We start from the raw sequence: 14,156 nt of genomic DNA on the forward strand, positions 1-14,156 counted from the left end.
TGCCTGGAATATTGGAGAACCCATCTGCAGTAGGATTTCTAAAGAGGGAAAAGCAACACCTACCTGTTGCCACCTTGACGGTGCACCGCCAGCAGTATCGGACAAATCGAGAGCCAAGAGGTGGTCAGTAAAACCCACTCATCCTTAGACAGCCCCATTTGGCCTGTGTACAAGCCTGACGGAGAATGGAGACTGACTGTGGACTATCGTGGCTTGAATGCAGTGACTCCACCGCTGAGCACCACTGTGCCAGACATGCTGGAACTCCAGTACAAGCTGGAGTCCAAGGCAGCAAAGTGGTATGCCACAATTGACATTGCTAATGCATTTTACTCCAATCCTCTGGCAGCAGAATGCAGGCCTCAGTTTGCCTTCACCTGGAGGGGTGTGCAGTACACCTGGAACTGATTGTCCCTGGAGTGGAAACACAGTCCCACCATCTGCCATGGATTGATCCAGGCTGCACTGGAAAAGGGTGAGACTCCAGAACATTTACAATACACTGATGACATCATTGTGTGGGGGAACATGGCAATGGAATTGTTTGAGAAAGGAAAGAAGATCATCCAGATTCTCCTAGAAGCCGGCTTTGCCATCAAGAAGAGCAAAGTCAAGGGACCTGCCAAGGAGATCCAGTTCCTGCGAGTAAAGTGGGAAGATGGGCAGCATCAGATTCCCACTGAGGTCATCAATAAGATCACTACAATGTCTTCACCTACCAGCAAGAAGGAAACACAAGCTTTCCTAGGCACCATAGTCTTTTGGAGAATGCACATTCCTGAGTACAGCCAGATTGTGAGCCCTCTCTACCTGGTTACCCACAAGAAGAACAATTTCCACTGGGGCCCTGAACAGCAGCAAGCCTTTGCCCAGATCAAGCAAGAGATCGCTCATGCGATAACTCTTGGCCCAGTCAGGACAGGATTGGAGGTGAAGAACGTGCTCTACTCTGCAGCTGGGAGCCATGGTCTGTCCTGGAGCCTTTGGCAGAAGGTGCCTGGTGAGACTTGAGGCCAACCACTGGGATTCTGGAGCTGAAGCTACAGAGTGTCTGAAGCCGACTTCACTCAAACAGAGAAGGAAATTTTAGCAGCCTATGAAGGAGTCCAAGCTGCCTCAGAGGTGATCAGCACAGCAGAACAACTCCTCCTGGCACCCCAACTATACCAGTGCTGGGGTGGATGTTCAAAGAAGAGGTTCTCTTTACCCACCATGCAGCCAATGCCACATGGAGTAAGTGGATTGCTCTCATCACACAGCACACCCACATTGGAAAAATGAATCATCCTGGGATCTTGGAAATAATTACAAATTGGCCCAAAGGTGAACACTTCAGTCTAACTGATGAAAAGGAAAAAATGACACATGCTGAGGAAGCTCCACTGTACAACCAACTACCAGCAGAAGTAACACATTTCTCTTTTCACTGATGGTTTCTGTCGCATTGTAGGGATAAACCACAAGTGGAAAGCAGCCATACAGAACCCCACATGACAGGTCACAGAAGCTATTGAAAGAGAAGGTGGATTGAGACAACTTGCTGAACTCAAAGCTGTTCAACTGGCCCTGGACATTGCTGAAAGAGAGAAGTGGTCAAAGCTCTGCATCTACACTGATTTGTGGATGGTAGCCAAAGCTCTGTGAGGATGGCTGGAAAATGGAAAAAGGCTAATTGGCAGTGTAGGATTTTCCTTAATCTGGGCTGCTGATGAGTGGAAAGACATTGCTGCCCAGGTAGAGAAGCTACCTGTGAAAGTCTGCCATGTAGATGCCCATGTCCCCAAGAGTCGGGCTAATGAGGAGCACCGAAACAATGAGCAAGTAGATCGGGCTGCAAAGATAGAGGTGTCAAAGATAGACTTAGATTGGCAACGTAAGGGAGAGTTGCTCCTAGCTCAATGGGCCCATGATGCCTGAGGTCATCTGGGCAGAGATGCCACCTATAAGTGGGCACGAGACCGAGGGGTGGATCTAACCATGGACAGCATTTCTCAAGTTATCCATGACTGCGAGACGTGTGCTGCAATCAAGCAGGCCAAGCGAGTGAAGCTTCTATGGTATGGCAGGCAGCGGTCCAAATATAGGTATGGGGAAGCCTGGCAAATTGACTACATCACCCTTTCCTAAACCCGCCAAGGCAAGCGCTACGTACTGATCATGATGGAAGCCACTACAGGATGGTTGGAAACCTACCCTGTGCCTCACGCTACTGCCCGGAACACCATCCTGGGCCTTGAAATGCAGGTCGTTTGGAGGCATGGTACCCCCAAGAGAATTGAGTCTGACAACAGGACTCATTTCAAGAACAGCCTTATCAACACCTGGGCTAGGAAACGTGGCATTGAATGGGTGTACCATATTCCTTATCATGCACCTGCTGCGGGAAAGTAGAGAGGTGCAATGGATTGTTAAAAAACACCTTGAAGCCACTGGGTGGGGGTTCTTTCAAAAACTGGGAGCTGTATTTAGCAAAGGTCACCTAGTTAATTAACACCCAGGGCTCCACCAACAGAGCAGGCCCTGCCCCGTCTGGGCCCCTGCATACAGTAGATGGAGACAAAGTCCCACTGGTGCATGTCAGAGGTTTGTTAGGAAAGACTGTTTGGTTTAATTCTGCCTCCAGTAAAGACAAACCCATCTGTGGGATTGTCTTTGCTCAGGGACCAGGTTGCACATGGTGGATAATGCAGAAAGATGGAACAACGTGATGTGTACTGCAGGGAGATCTGATACTGGGTGAGAACCATGTGTAAATATCACTGTTTGCTGAATGTCACTATGACTATCTGTATATAGCTGTATATATGTATGTATAAATATGTGTGTGTAGAATTGGATTATATTAATTTGGGCATAAAGCTAACAACATGGAATAAGAGGTGGAATGTCCCTGGGTGACTGTATGGTCTTGTATCCCCTATCGGCTGCTCTTTGCCCAGACAAGAGTCCTGTAGCTTTAAGTTTGAAGCATGGCAGGGGGAAAGGCAGTGGAATTCTTCCGGCACCTATGCTCCAAATATGGATAACTAGCTTGGTTTTTTTTTCCCTGTGGGTCTTGGCTCTTTTGTTCTCTGGAGGGAGACAGGGAGCTTTTCTTTGCTTTTTAGCTAGTTTGTTTTTCAGTTGGCTGAAGCAAGAAGTTCTTCCTGAGACTGTGGTTTCCTCCTCCTGGAACTGTTCAGCTTTTCTCCGGTCTGTACCATCAGAACATTGCCAGGGGCCCCCCATGCCACGGCCCAGAGGCCAGCTCTGGATCCTGGAGGGAGCTGAGCCACATCTACAGAAAGGTCTCTGAATCTACCAGCTCTTCTTTGCAAGTGAGAGGTTTTAATATTTAACATTATTCTTTTTCTTTTACTTTTTTTTTCCATGCTTGAGAGCAGCCTGCTTGTTAAATAAACATGTTTTATTTCACTTTCCTCCAGAGATTTTTTTTCAAACATGAGTGGGGAGGGGTTGCTGAAACCTACCTTCTATAAGAAGACATGGTCAGGATGTTTCCTCCCAGTTTGTCTCAAACTGAGATACTAATCTAAATCCACCCTCTTTTGGTTTAAATCCACTTCAGTTTTAGGCCCTTTCAACCCATTACCCTGGTCTTTACATGCTAGCATGGTCAGTGCTTGCTGAGCTAATGATCACATGGCAGCACCCCTGGGCAAGCTACAGACAAGAGGGTAGTGGTCCCTCTTCTCTGTATGGAGCACTTGCACAAAATTGCTATGGGAAAGATGCAAAATATTATGTGGTAGCACAGAATCACAGAGACATCTAGCAAGAATAACAGAAACTTCCATTTAAAGCTTCAGAAAATTCTCTAAAAGGAAAGCTTTTCAATAGCCCTGATTTTCTTTTAATGTGCTTTTTTGAAGTCCACACAAAAGCAAGAAATGCCTAAAATGCATAACTAATCCAAAATCCCAGTTGCTGCCAGTGAAGAAATCCTGTCTAGATATTTGCATGTAACTTCCAATGCTGTGGCTATGCTACTTTATATTATGGAGCCTGTTACAATTTGACATAAAGTGGTTTGTAAAAGAACTAAAAAGGGCTGAATCATCCTGGGAGCAGCTGTGGACAGCTAATAGCATAAAAGGAGTTTAGACAGAATAATGAAAGCATCAAAGCTGAAAAAAAGTGGTTTTTTAATGTCATTTCTGCAATAACAACAAAAATGAAAATTTCTTTGATGTGAGGCTAACTCTAATGGGGAAATTGTACCACTGCTTAGACATCAAGGTATCTTTCAAACCATTTATGTTTTTATTGCTGTTGTGAAGAGGTCGCTTGCCTCCCAAAGACTGTAAAAATCGTGATTTCTGTTGTCATCTCAGCTTTTTAACAATAAAACACTCAAGGCAACAGAAATAGTGTTTTTTCTACTTATTGTTCGAGATCTCACTAACACAAAATTGTACACAGAAACTTGATGCTTTCTTGAGTTTACATGGTGTCAGTTTTACCTCCAGTGTTTCATTTGGCGTGCTTGTCAGTGCTAGTACTGGACTGTAAAGTAAACAAATGAAGTTTTGTGGGGAGAAAATATTCACTCAGATTCCATTCCTGAATATTGCAGAAACCTAGGAAAAGAATATTTAAGGTGAGCCAGTAAGCAACCTTCATTCCACTTCCAGTATCTTTTTCAAATCCTTTCTTTCCTCAATTACTTGAGGTTCTAATTAAAAAAAAAAAAAATCAATACATTCAATTAAAAAAATAAAATCTTTAATCCCTAATGTATTTTATTCAAAATTGTCACCAGGGCCTCATTGAGTGCAGTTCGCTGAAGCTGGAAGGCTAATGGCCACATCCATTAGTGAATAGAGTTGGTCTGATCTGGTGTTTCAGTCATCTGGTCTTCAATAGCCTGTACATTTTCTTTGGCAGGCTGTTTGTAATGATAATGAATTGATCATTGTTGGATTGCTCAAGAACTACATCAGCTTTATAGACAGTGTGCTTAAACTCCCTCAGATTAACATTCACTCAGCTGTTCCAATTACCTCAGCCCTGTGCTGCAAGTGCTTGCCATAAGGAAATGAAAACACCTAAACGAAATGTTTTTACAATGTTACATCAGTCAAATGTTTTTACAGTCTTAATATTTTGTGGTTTTTTCTGTCTAGGATTCAAGGTCTATCCAGGTTTCAAGTAGTGAGGTTTGTAGCATCCATAATATAGTCTTTGAAATAATAGACTGAACTAAGGGCATGCCAAATCCTGCAGTTTCTATGGTCCAAGGCACCAGGCCAATAAAACAAATGGTACAGGAAAGAGGAATGGCAGGAAATAGTAAGGCGCTTGGGTTTGCAATAGGTGAAGATAAGGATGCTGCTGTGCTATTTTTGTAGGCATCATGAGATACAATCAATTTAAGGAGATTTTCCTAATTATTCAAGGTGCCTTTGAATACATTAGTGATTCAAATTCAGGAGAAATGAGGAGACTACTCATATTAGAGGATATGACCCACATTTTCTTAAACTAGCCTACAGTATTAAGACTATCATATCATATCACTGCTTGAGCAGGGCGGGAATGCTTTGTTTAGCAAAGTTAGTGGTTGATTTTTTAGTAATTTAGGTCCAACAAGTAAATATGAATTACAATGAAAACTTGCCTAATATCAACATACATGCTAGTCTAGAAGTCTAGTTATCATTCAGAGTGTGCCATTCACCTAAAATCAACATAGTAAAATAATAATTTTAGTAATTAGTCTGATCATTTAAGTTAGGGGTAAGGTAAGGGGGCAGGTCATACCCAGTTCTCAAGTGGCCTCTCTCCATTGAGAGACTGATGTAGGACAGAATACATTCTCTATGAAGTGCTCTCTGCTGGATAAAGCAATCACTTCCTTTACGGTTTTCTTTTATCTTTTTGACTATGAGCAGCATCATTAAGATTGAATTACATACCTCTCAGATTCCAAGTCCAGAGGAATACAGCTTAAAATGACAGAAATTACTGTACATTATCCCTTACATAGGTTAGTGCAAAGTTTGTCTCATTATGTGTGTCCTTCAGCTTCAGGGGAGCCCATGTGAGTCTCTTCTCACTTGTGCTGTTATAAATCTAGAACAATTTAATGCAAGTCAATACAACATTTCTGAATGCATGTCTGCAGCAGAGACGTCTCTGCTCAGGGTTACTACTTCATTAATTTCTGATTCTTTACAGCTGTTTAACTGCAGGTTAATTTACTAAAACATTGCATACCTAGAAGTTAAAGCATTAAAATGGCATTAGCTACATGAAAAGCCAAGTAGAAATGAACTAGAAACATACAAATTATTCCTTTCCAACACTCACAGATTATAGAATGACCAAGACATGATAAACTAACTTTCATTGCTCTTTTATTAATAAGATTCATTTCTCCATTCATTCTTTATTTCTGTCAAAACCACTTGCAAATAAAATCTCCATTTGCAGCCATTTGAATATTGAAATTTTGGATTTGCTGTAATAAACAGTCATATGACTTTAAATACATTTGTGCATTTGAATCTACATAAAATAGCTTTCTTCATCGTATTTTAATTCTGGTAGTAAGCAAAGTGGGGCCAGAGGACACTAAAATCTACTTTGCATCCTTAATGACTCTCATGACACTGTCCTTAGGCCTTTGGTATCTCAGTTATCCAGTGTGTTATGCAACCAGAATTTTAATCATATCAAGACATCTTACCCAGGACTACTCAGGTCAATATGCAACTTACTAGACTCAAAAGGTATGGGGGGAAGTCTCCTGTCTTTTTCAAGACGTATTTCACTACTAAATGGAAAAGATTTAGAAATTTTTTTTTCTAAAAAAAGATTTAAAAAAATATTTAGAAAAGATTTAGAAACTTCCATTATGTCCAATCCAAAGAGTAGGCCAATGGCAGGCATAGACAGCCAAAATGTCAGACGAGTTCTAATCAAGACACGTGAGCATGCTAACAAATGAGCTGGTTTTTTTTTCCATTGTTAAAGAACATCTTATTTTTCCTGAAGTTTGATCTAGTTCTTCCTTTCTTGGTGAAACTGGAAGAAATAAATCTTCTCAAGGTTGTGGGTTTGATTCCTAAAACAAAGCCACTTTCCCACAGAAGTCCTACAGGGACTTCTGTTTGGGGTAACACAACACACAAAATCCTGCTATGTACAAGCTGTTCTCTGCTTATCAAGAAGACAAGAAGTGAGCCCCACAGAGGACACCATTAGCTCATCAATCCTCTGGCCCTAGATGGTATTGTACACTGCCTGCTTACATGCTCACATGACAACAAAGAGATTTTAATAAATCCAAAAGTCCCTGGTTATTACTTTAGCTGCTGCAGCACTGGTGCTTCCACTAATATACAAAAGCAAACTGGGCATTACATTCCTGTTGGCAGCAGCATTCTCCTACCACTTTTGGCCAGCAATGACCGAGAACATTTATTTTTGCTTTGAAGGGTGTTACCTTCATGTCAGAACCCACTTCTAGCTGGAACTCTGCAATGCTTTTGGCATTGTGGTACCTAAATCTGTGGTCTTGCACCAGCATAAATGTGCTCTGAGTCACAGGTTAGGCCCTAACCCAGCCTGTTCTTAGATATTTAGCCAACAGTCTTAATACTGAGGAAACAGACTGCTTTAGTATGTCTGGAGAACATTGAAACACCTAAGAGTTGTAGAAGTAAAACCTTACATTCAGTTTCTGCTCCCTATATAGGTGACCAGTAAGCATGGGCATGTGTCAAGTTGAAAACATAATTTCATATGTATTATTTAGTCACTATATTCCAGCCACTATGCACTATAAATCCTTGCAGGAAAAGCACATGAAGCTGAAAAATTCAACTTTCATCCAAATTCATAGATTGAAACAGAACTCAGGTTACACAGGTTGACACTCTTACCATAGGTCAGTATCACAATCACATGGGGTTTGATTTGATGTTGATAAAGCAAGATTGATGAAATATAAATAATTCCCACTACCTTTATTGTATTTTGATGATTTTAAAATACTGTAGTCAAGTCAGTTGTACTCTTCATCTCCAAACAGTTTGATGTTATAAGTCATAGAATTACAACAAAAGATGTCAATTACCCACACACAGATAAACACATACAATATTATATTTAATTCAAACATACAGGAGAAAATGTCTCACCCAGTTAATGGAAAAGTACTTGAGTTAGACAATGACAAAACTGACAAAATTATACTGTTAGGATAATTTTGCAGCCATTTTTTATTCCAAAAAGTTGTATTTTTTGTAAACCCGACATTTTCAAAACAGTGCAAGTGAATCAGAATACAGGTGAATACAAGCTTCTAAATACAGGTGACATCAATAAGAGTGAACACATTCTTCCAAACACAAGTTCACAAAAAGAAACATACAATTTTACAATATATAAGCAGTGACATTCTGATAAAAAGAAGGGACGATGGTGCAGGTACTCTACAGTGCATGCAAATCAATGTCCAAAAGCAATTCATCTTCATGCCAGTTTAATCAATGCACATTCAATGAATGAACTTCTACTTTCATTTATATCCAAGAAAACCTAGCAAGTGGGTAGACTCGGACAAAGGATAGAAGTTAGTTCCATGACTCTCTTAATTCTTTAGTGAAAACAGTACTATATATTTCCATGTCAAACGGATACTATGGTTTAAATTTGTGCAAGACTCCAAAATGTGCCCATAAACAGAAGACATTCAAGAAAGTTGATACTAAATATTGTCAAAGAAAAGATTTTCATATCGATTGCTTTCAGCAAGCTGGGCTACCTGCACATTACTGACTTGGTATGTGGGGCCATTACCATTCATGTATTTGGGCATAGAAAGGGCTGTTTTCACTGTTAGGCTTGGCATTGCAGAAGTCTTCATCATTTTGAAATGAAAAGACTGCTCAAGTGGTTTACAGGCTTGGAATTTACATCAGGTATAATTTCTCTCAGATAACCCAAGCAACCCATGAGATGACTTCAATTCAGAAGTTGATCCAGTATTTTCTACATTTTGCTGACTTCCCCATTACAATTAAAATAAAAGAGCGAGTTTATTCAGAAAAAAAAAAGCAGGTGTTTTTGTTAGCTACAATGGTCAAGAGAATACCAGTGACATTCTTGGAGCACACTAATTGTGCTGTTGCTTGGGGAGAAATTTTGAGTTCCAACTCTGTGGTTTTTAAATGAAAACAGCTGTGTAAGGTGGCTTTATCCCTGTGCTGTGGGCCACTGAAACTGTGAAATGACTGTGATCTTCTTGAAATCAAGATGGAAACTACATGGGATTACAACAGCACCAGCTCTGCATTAATTTTTCTTTGATTCCCTCCCCTACCTTTCTTCCTGATCATCTTTTCCTGAGATTGTTTTCTTCCTATCCTAAAAACAACTTTAGGGGTACTATTTGTAAGAAGACACCTTGTACACTGCAAGCTTTAGCTATCTCAGATGCCAGAGCATTTGAAAATGTTACTGCCCCACTTGTAACCTTCCTCCTCTATAGCTTATAGCTAGTGTAAAGTGAGTCTGCTGGGAAAAATGGCAATGTAAATTCAGCAAACCTCTCAATGAAGTTGTCCAAGAAAACTGATGACATTGTCTCAAGATGGATTGACTGGAGCATACTTGTACAATGACTACCCCCAGCCTCTGTGCAAGCAGAACAGCACAAAGAAACAAGTAGCTCCCAGATGGGAAGTCCCAGAGTGCTAGAAGTAATTTCCAAAGTAATTAGGATGATTTCTTAACTGAAAAACTCCAAACCCAGAAGTTCTATAGCAGAAGTATAATCTAGACATTCTTGAAGTGTATTACATTTTTGTAAGATTTTGGGATTAGAAACTGATTGCAACCCACAGATCATAGTGGGACTTTTTTTTTGGTTGCTTTTTAATAAATGGAAAGATGCATTAGCATCTACATACTTTAATATGAAGAACTGATATGATTTATTGTCAAATCTAACTATCCTAACTGGAAACAAGCAAAAGCCACAATGGAATTTGATTTTAAAAAAGGAGAAAAAAATTTGGAGAGTAAAACCAAAACCATCCATGACAAACAAACAACTGAGTACCTAGCAGTGAAGATACTAAGAATTTGTGGATTATTTCATAAAAAAATGGCACTTACCTGGCCAACAGCTAGATTTTCACTAAGGGATGATTTGTGCTGGATCAATTCTACGACAATTCAAATCAGAAATGAAAAAGTCCAGTGTGGGCTCAAATGCGATTTACCTTTATTAGGTTGGGTTTTTTTTTTAAATAAAACCACTTCTGCTTTACAACAAAACAAAAAAAAAGTCCAATAAAATCTGAAATGTTGAAATTGTAATTTTTTAAAACTCTCTTCTTTATATAGTTTAAAAAGATGTTTCAAAGGTATAACTAATTTTGATTTTAAAATATTATAAGATTATTTCTGTCAGATTTCAAAATAAAATGTTGTTTAGAAACTGGAAATTGATAATTTCAACTTTTCAAAGGGAACTTTCATCTTTTTTGAATGGAAACTTTTAAATTTAATTTAATTCACAAGTAGTTTCACATGTGTCCTGAATTATTTTTTCATCAATTTTACTTTTCAATAATTTTGGGGGGGCTTAGTTCTAGAGAGGGTAGATACTGGAGATTCTTACAGGTAATAAAAAGACCCCTTTTTTAACCAAGTACTTTAAGCAATTTATAGCTGTGAATCAATCTCACATCCAATTTCTGTCTGACTTAAATTTTTTTAAGAGAAAAACTAGAATTTTAGCTTTTGTTGTTTAACAAAACTAACCAATGTCTGGTTACATATACTGCAAAGAATTCAACAACCTTCAATATTAGAGGCAGCTACAGATTAGATATTTGAAGGAAACTCTTTACTGTGAAGGTGATGAGAAACTCAAAAAGGTTTCTCAGAGAAGTCGTGGATGGCCAGTCTCTGGAAGTGTTCAAGGCCTGGTTGGATGGGGCTCTCAGTAAACTGGCATGGCCATGGGCAGGGAGTTGGAGCTAGATGATCTTTAAGATTCCTTCCAACCCAAGCCACTCTATCAATTTTTTGACTTTCTGATAATACAGGAGTTCAAGGCCAGACTGGATTGGACTTTGAATTGGATTTGGTCTAGTAAAAAGTCTCCCTGCCCATGGCAGGAGCATTGCAACTAGATTTTTAAGGTCCCTTCCAACCCAAGCCAGTCTACTATTCTGTCTCTAGATGATAATACACCAGTGCAGTCAAATGCCACTAGCCTTTTGGTTTTGAACTCTCTTGGAATATCTCTACTCCAATACATATGCTTATAACAGGATTTTGCTATGGATTTTGGCTTAAATGATCATTTGTCACACAGAATCTGTCAAATCAACAATTATTGTTTTAAGAAAGATAGTTGAATAGACTAATAGTTTTTCTTGTCAGATGTTGAATCAATACACTTAATTCACTTTAAAACTATTTTCTCCCTAACACATGCAGATAGCTAATAGTTAATAAATATCAACCAATACCAATGTAGTGATAGCAGACACTTGATGGTGGTGGTGGTAAAAAGCAAACAGGAATATATTGGTGGTCCATTTTTATAATTTGAAGCTATCATGAATATGGTAAGGAAGAGCAAGACCTATTCTCAAGCAGATTTCTTGCATGTTCTTTGCATTCAAGTTCCAAACTTCCAGCTGTTCTTTTACCACACCCTTAAGGAAGAAGACATCCTGCAACCTTTTAATCCTGGTTTCACTTTCTGCCACAGAGCTTGGCCCTTCTTTCCTTTACATGGATTTTATACCAACATGACATTTACTCCTTATTTACACAAAGTGCAAAATACAAGTAGAATCTAAACCTAAGTCTTACACAGTTCCACTATTTCTATTCAGAAATCCACAACCTTTTTGAAGAAACTTGTTTGAATTAATTACAATTGGATTTCTTCTAATCAAACAAACAATTTGTTAAGGAATTACTAGCAATTCAAGTGGCAAGCTGAGATCCAATAACATCTGTGCCTTGACTAAACTTCCTTCTAAATTCTTGAGGAAATACATTCAGTACTTGGAACACCCAGACAGGCAATCTCAAGACTCAAATATCCAAACATTTTCATTCTTGCATCTACTTATCTCTCTTAAAATTATCATATAAACAAACTCATGACTCAAGTATATAACTCATATGGCAGACATAATGCTCATAGCATGTAGCAATTTATCACTTGCTTTGACAGCAACAGATCACAATCTTTAACAGTAGCTTTAAGACTATCCATCTTAATATTAATATTACTTAATTACTTATTATTATTATTTAAAGGAATTTGTCAATGCTGTAGTGGTTGGCTCAATTGTATCCTTTTTGTATCTCAACTGTACAGTCCTGGAGACTGCAAAAGAAAACTTCCCAAAGAGAACATTCTGTGGTGCCTTCTTCAGTGAGCCAATGCAAGCTACATCTTGCTACATGTCACTGAAGTGTTTTTATCCTCTCCTATCCAGGCTACTAAAGGACACACTCAAGATACAGAGTATCACAACTGTGAAATACTTCAGCTTATAAATCAAACACCAAATTTAACTTAAAGAAGGAGACAGTAAAAAGATTTTGGCCTATTTCTATTAAATGATCTATATATGATATTAACAAGCCTTGTGAATTAAGCATATGAGTATTTCAGCTACTTTTATCTGCAAATCTCTCTTTTCTCTCTTGCATTGATGTTTAAAAGTACAATAGAATTTATATATATATATATTTCCAAAGATTTAGCCAGATATCAGTGCTTGAGTGAACTATATAGCTATTCAATAGAAATTATAAAACATTGATACAAACATAAAGACATATTCAATATAAAAAGCTTGTATTTATAAAAAATATTCTTAGGTAAAAGTCTTCCCCTGAGGGCGTACTACATAGCTGGATTCACAAATATTGCTCTGCACTGCAGCTTGGTTACCAAAGTTCAAAGTTCAACTCTTAAATGAAATGTGAATTGCTCCAGTCACCTGACATGGCTGCAGTGGTTGCCTCAGGATACATTCCCTAGCTTTTGGGAGTAATAAAGATACAGCATCAATGGGGTCTCCGAAAAATCTGGAGAAGATTCCTTCTTCCACATATGGAAGATACAAGAGCAGGATATACAGACTAGCAAGTGCATGTCACATGACCGGGCAGTTTTGTTTTCATGGGCAGTTTACTGATTTTTCTGGACCCAGTTCCAACTATCTTCATTCTCCTTTCTGCTCTTTTCAGCTTCAATGATCTCTTTGTACCTCCGGCGGAAGAAGCCCATCTGCAAATCAGAAGAGATGACAGTGGTAAGTTACTGAATCATTAAATTGAAACTTACTTTGTCAGTATGACAGATAACATGCAGAAAAAACTAGCCCAGGAGTTAGCATCTAATTCCTACAAGTGCCAATCTGAAATCTTAGCTCCTTATTTACATCAGTATAAATGAGATCAGACTGGGTCCCAAATCTTCATAAGTACTCTGCTCCTTATAGATGAACTATACTTAGGTAGGAGTCCTCTTATATGAAGTATGAGCCAAAAAAAAAAAAGCACATGAAGTATTTATAATAAAGACAGACCAGAAGAGGCAGATACAGGTTTATTGGTTTAAAATAGTGACTAATGCTAATTTGCAGCTGAACCTAAAGCCTGGCTAACTCTTGGGTCTTGAGTAAATGCTGATGGAGTTTTATGAACAGTACTCTCAGTGCCTACAACTGCACAAATCGAGAGGGACCAGGGAAATACAGTACAGTCACCCACCTCCCACTTCTCAGTTCCACCTATAATCACTGATAATCACTTCTGCATATCTTCCTGTTTGCTAAACCCTTGTATTTAAAGGCATGCAACTGGTTTTCATCTCAGTTTGGATAAAAATTCTCATATCTCTGTTTCTTTAAGTCTCTCAGATAAAAACCACATTATTTTAATAACAGACTTTGGTAAGCATTCAAGAATAACTCCTCAAACTCAGCAGTGCACTGTTGAGATCACTGAATAAATATTTTGTACAACATAATTAAACATTTATGTAATTCCAAGCACTCTAAACCTGTTTTCTTACTCCTGCTGTGTAAAACATGATGGTTTAGTCTTCTTTTACAACCAGTTATTGCCACTAATTATTCCCAAATTGTCCGTGTGTAGGA

The 14,156-nt window shown here is 38.8% G+C and overlaps 1 protein-coding gene and 1 long non-coding RNA gene across 2 annotated transcripts in view; one reads left to right on the forward strand and one right to left on the reverse strand.

Moving 5' to 3' along the window:
* The first annotated feature begins 2,427 nt into the window (after positions 1-2,427).
* Positions 2,428-14,156, forward strand: part of LOC134554452 (uncharacterized) — a 36,701-nt gene continuing 24,972 nt past the window's right edge. The window contains exons 1-2 of the long non-coding RNA XR_010081251.1: positions 2,428-3,317; positions 13,243-13,307. This is a non-coding gene — a long non-coding RNA (uncharacterized LOC134554452). The remainder of the gene's footprint in view (positions 3,318-13,242; positions 13,308-14,156) is intronic.
* Positions 7,959-14,156, reverse strand: part of ITGA9 (integrin subunit alpha 9) — a 241,550-nt gene continuing 235,352 nt past the window's right edge. Inside the window, exon 28 of the mRNA XM_063404980.1 lies at positions 7,959-13,282. Within this exon, the coding sequence (XP_063261050.1) occupies positions 13,184-13,282 (99 nt within the window). The 3' untranslated portion in view covers positions 7,959-13,183. The remainder of the gene's footprint in view (positions 13,283-14,156) is intronic.

The sequence above is a fragment of the Prinia subflava genome, chromosome 1 (assembly GCF_021018805.1).
Source record: "Prinia subflava isolate CZ2003 ecotype Zambia chromosome 1, Cam_Psub_1.2, whole genome shotgun sequence".
Lineage (NCBI taxonomy): Eukaryota > Metazoa > Chordata > Aves > Passeriformes > Cisticolidae > Prinia > Prinia subflava.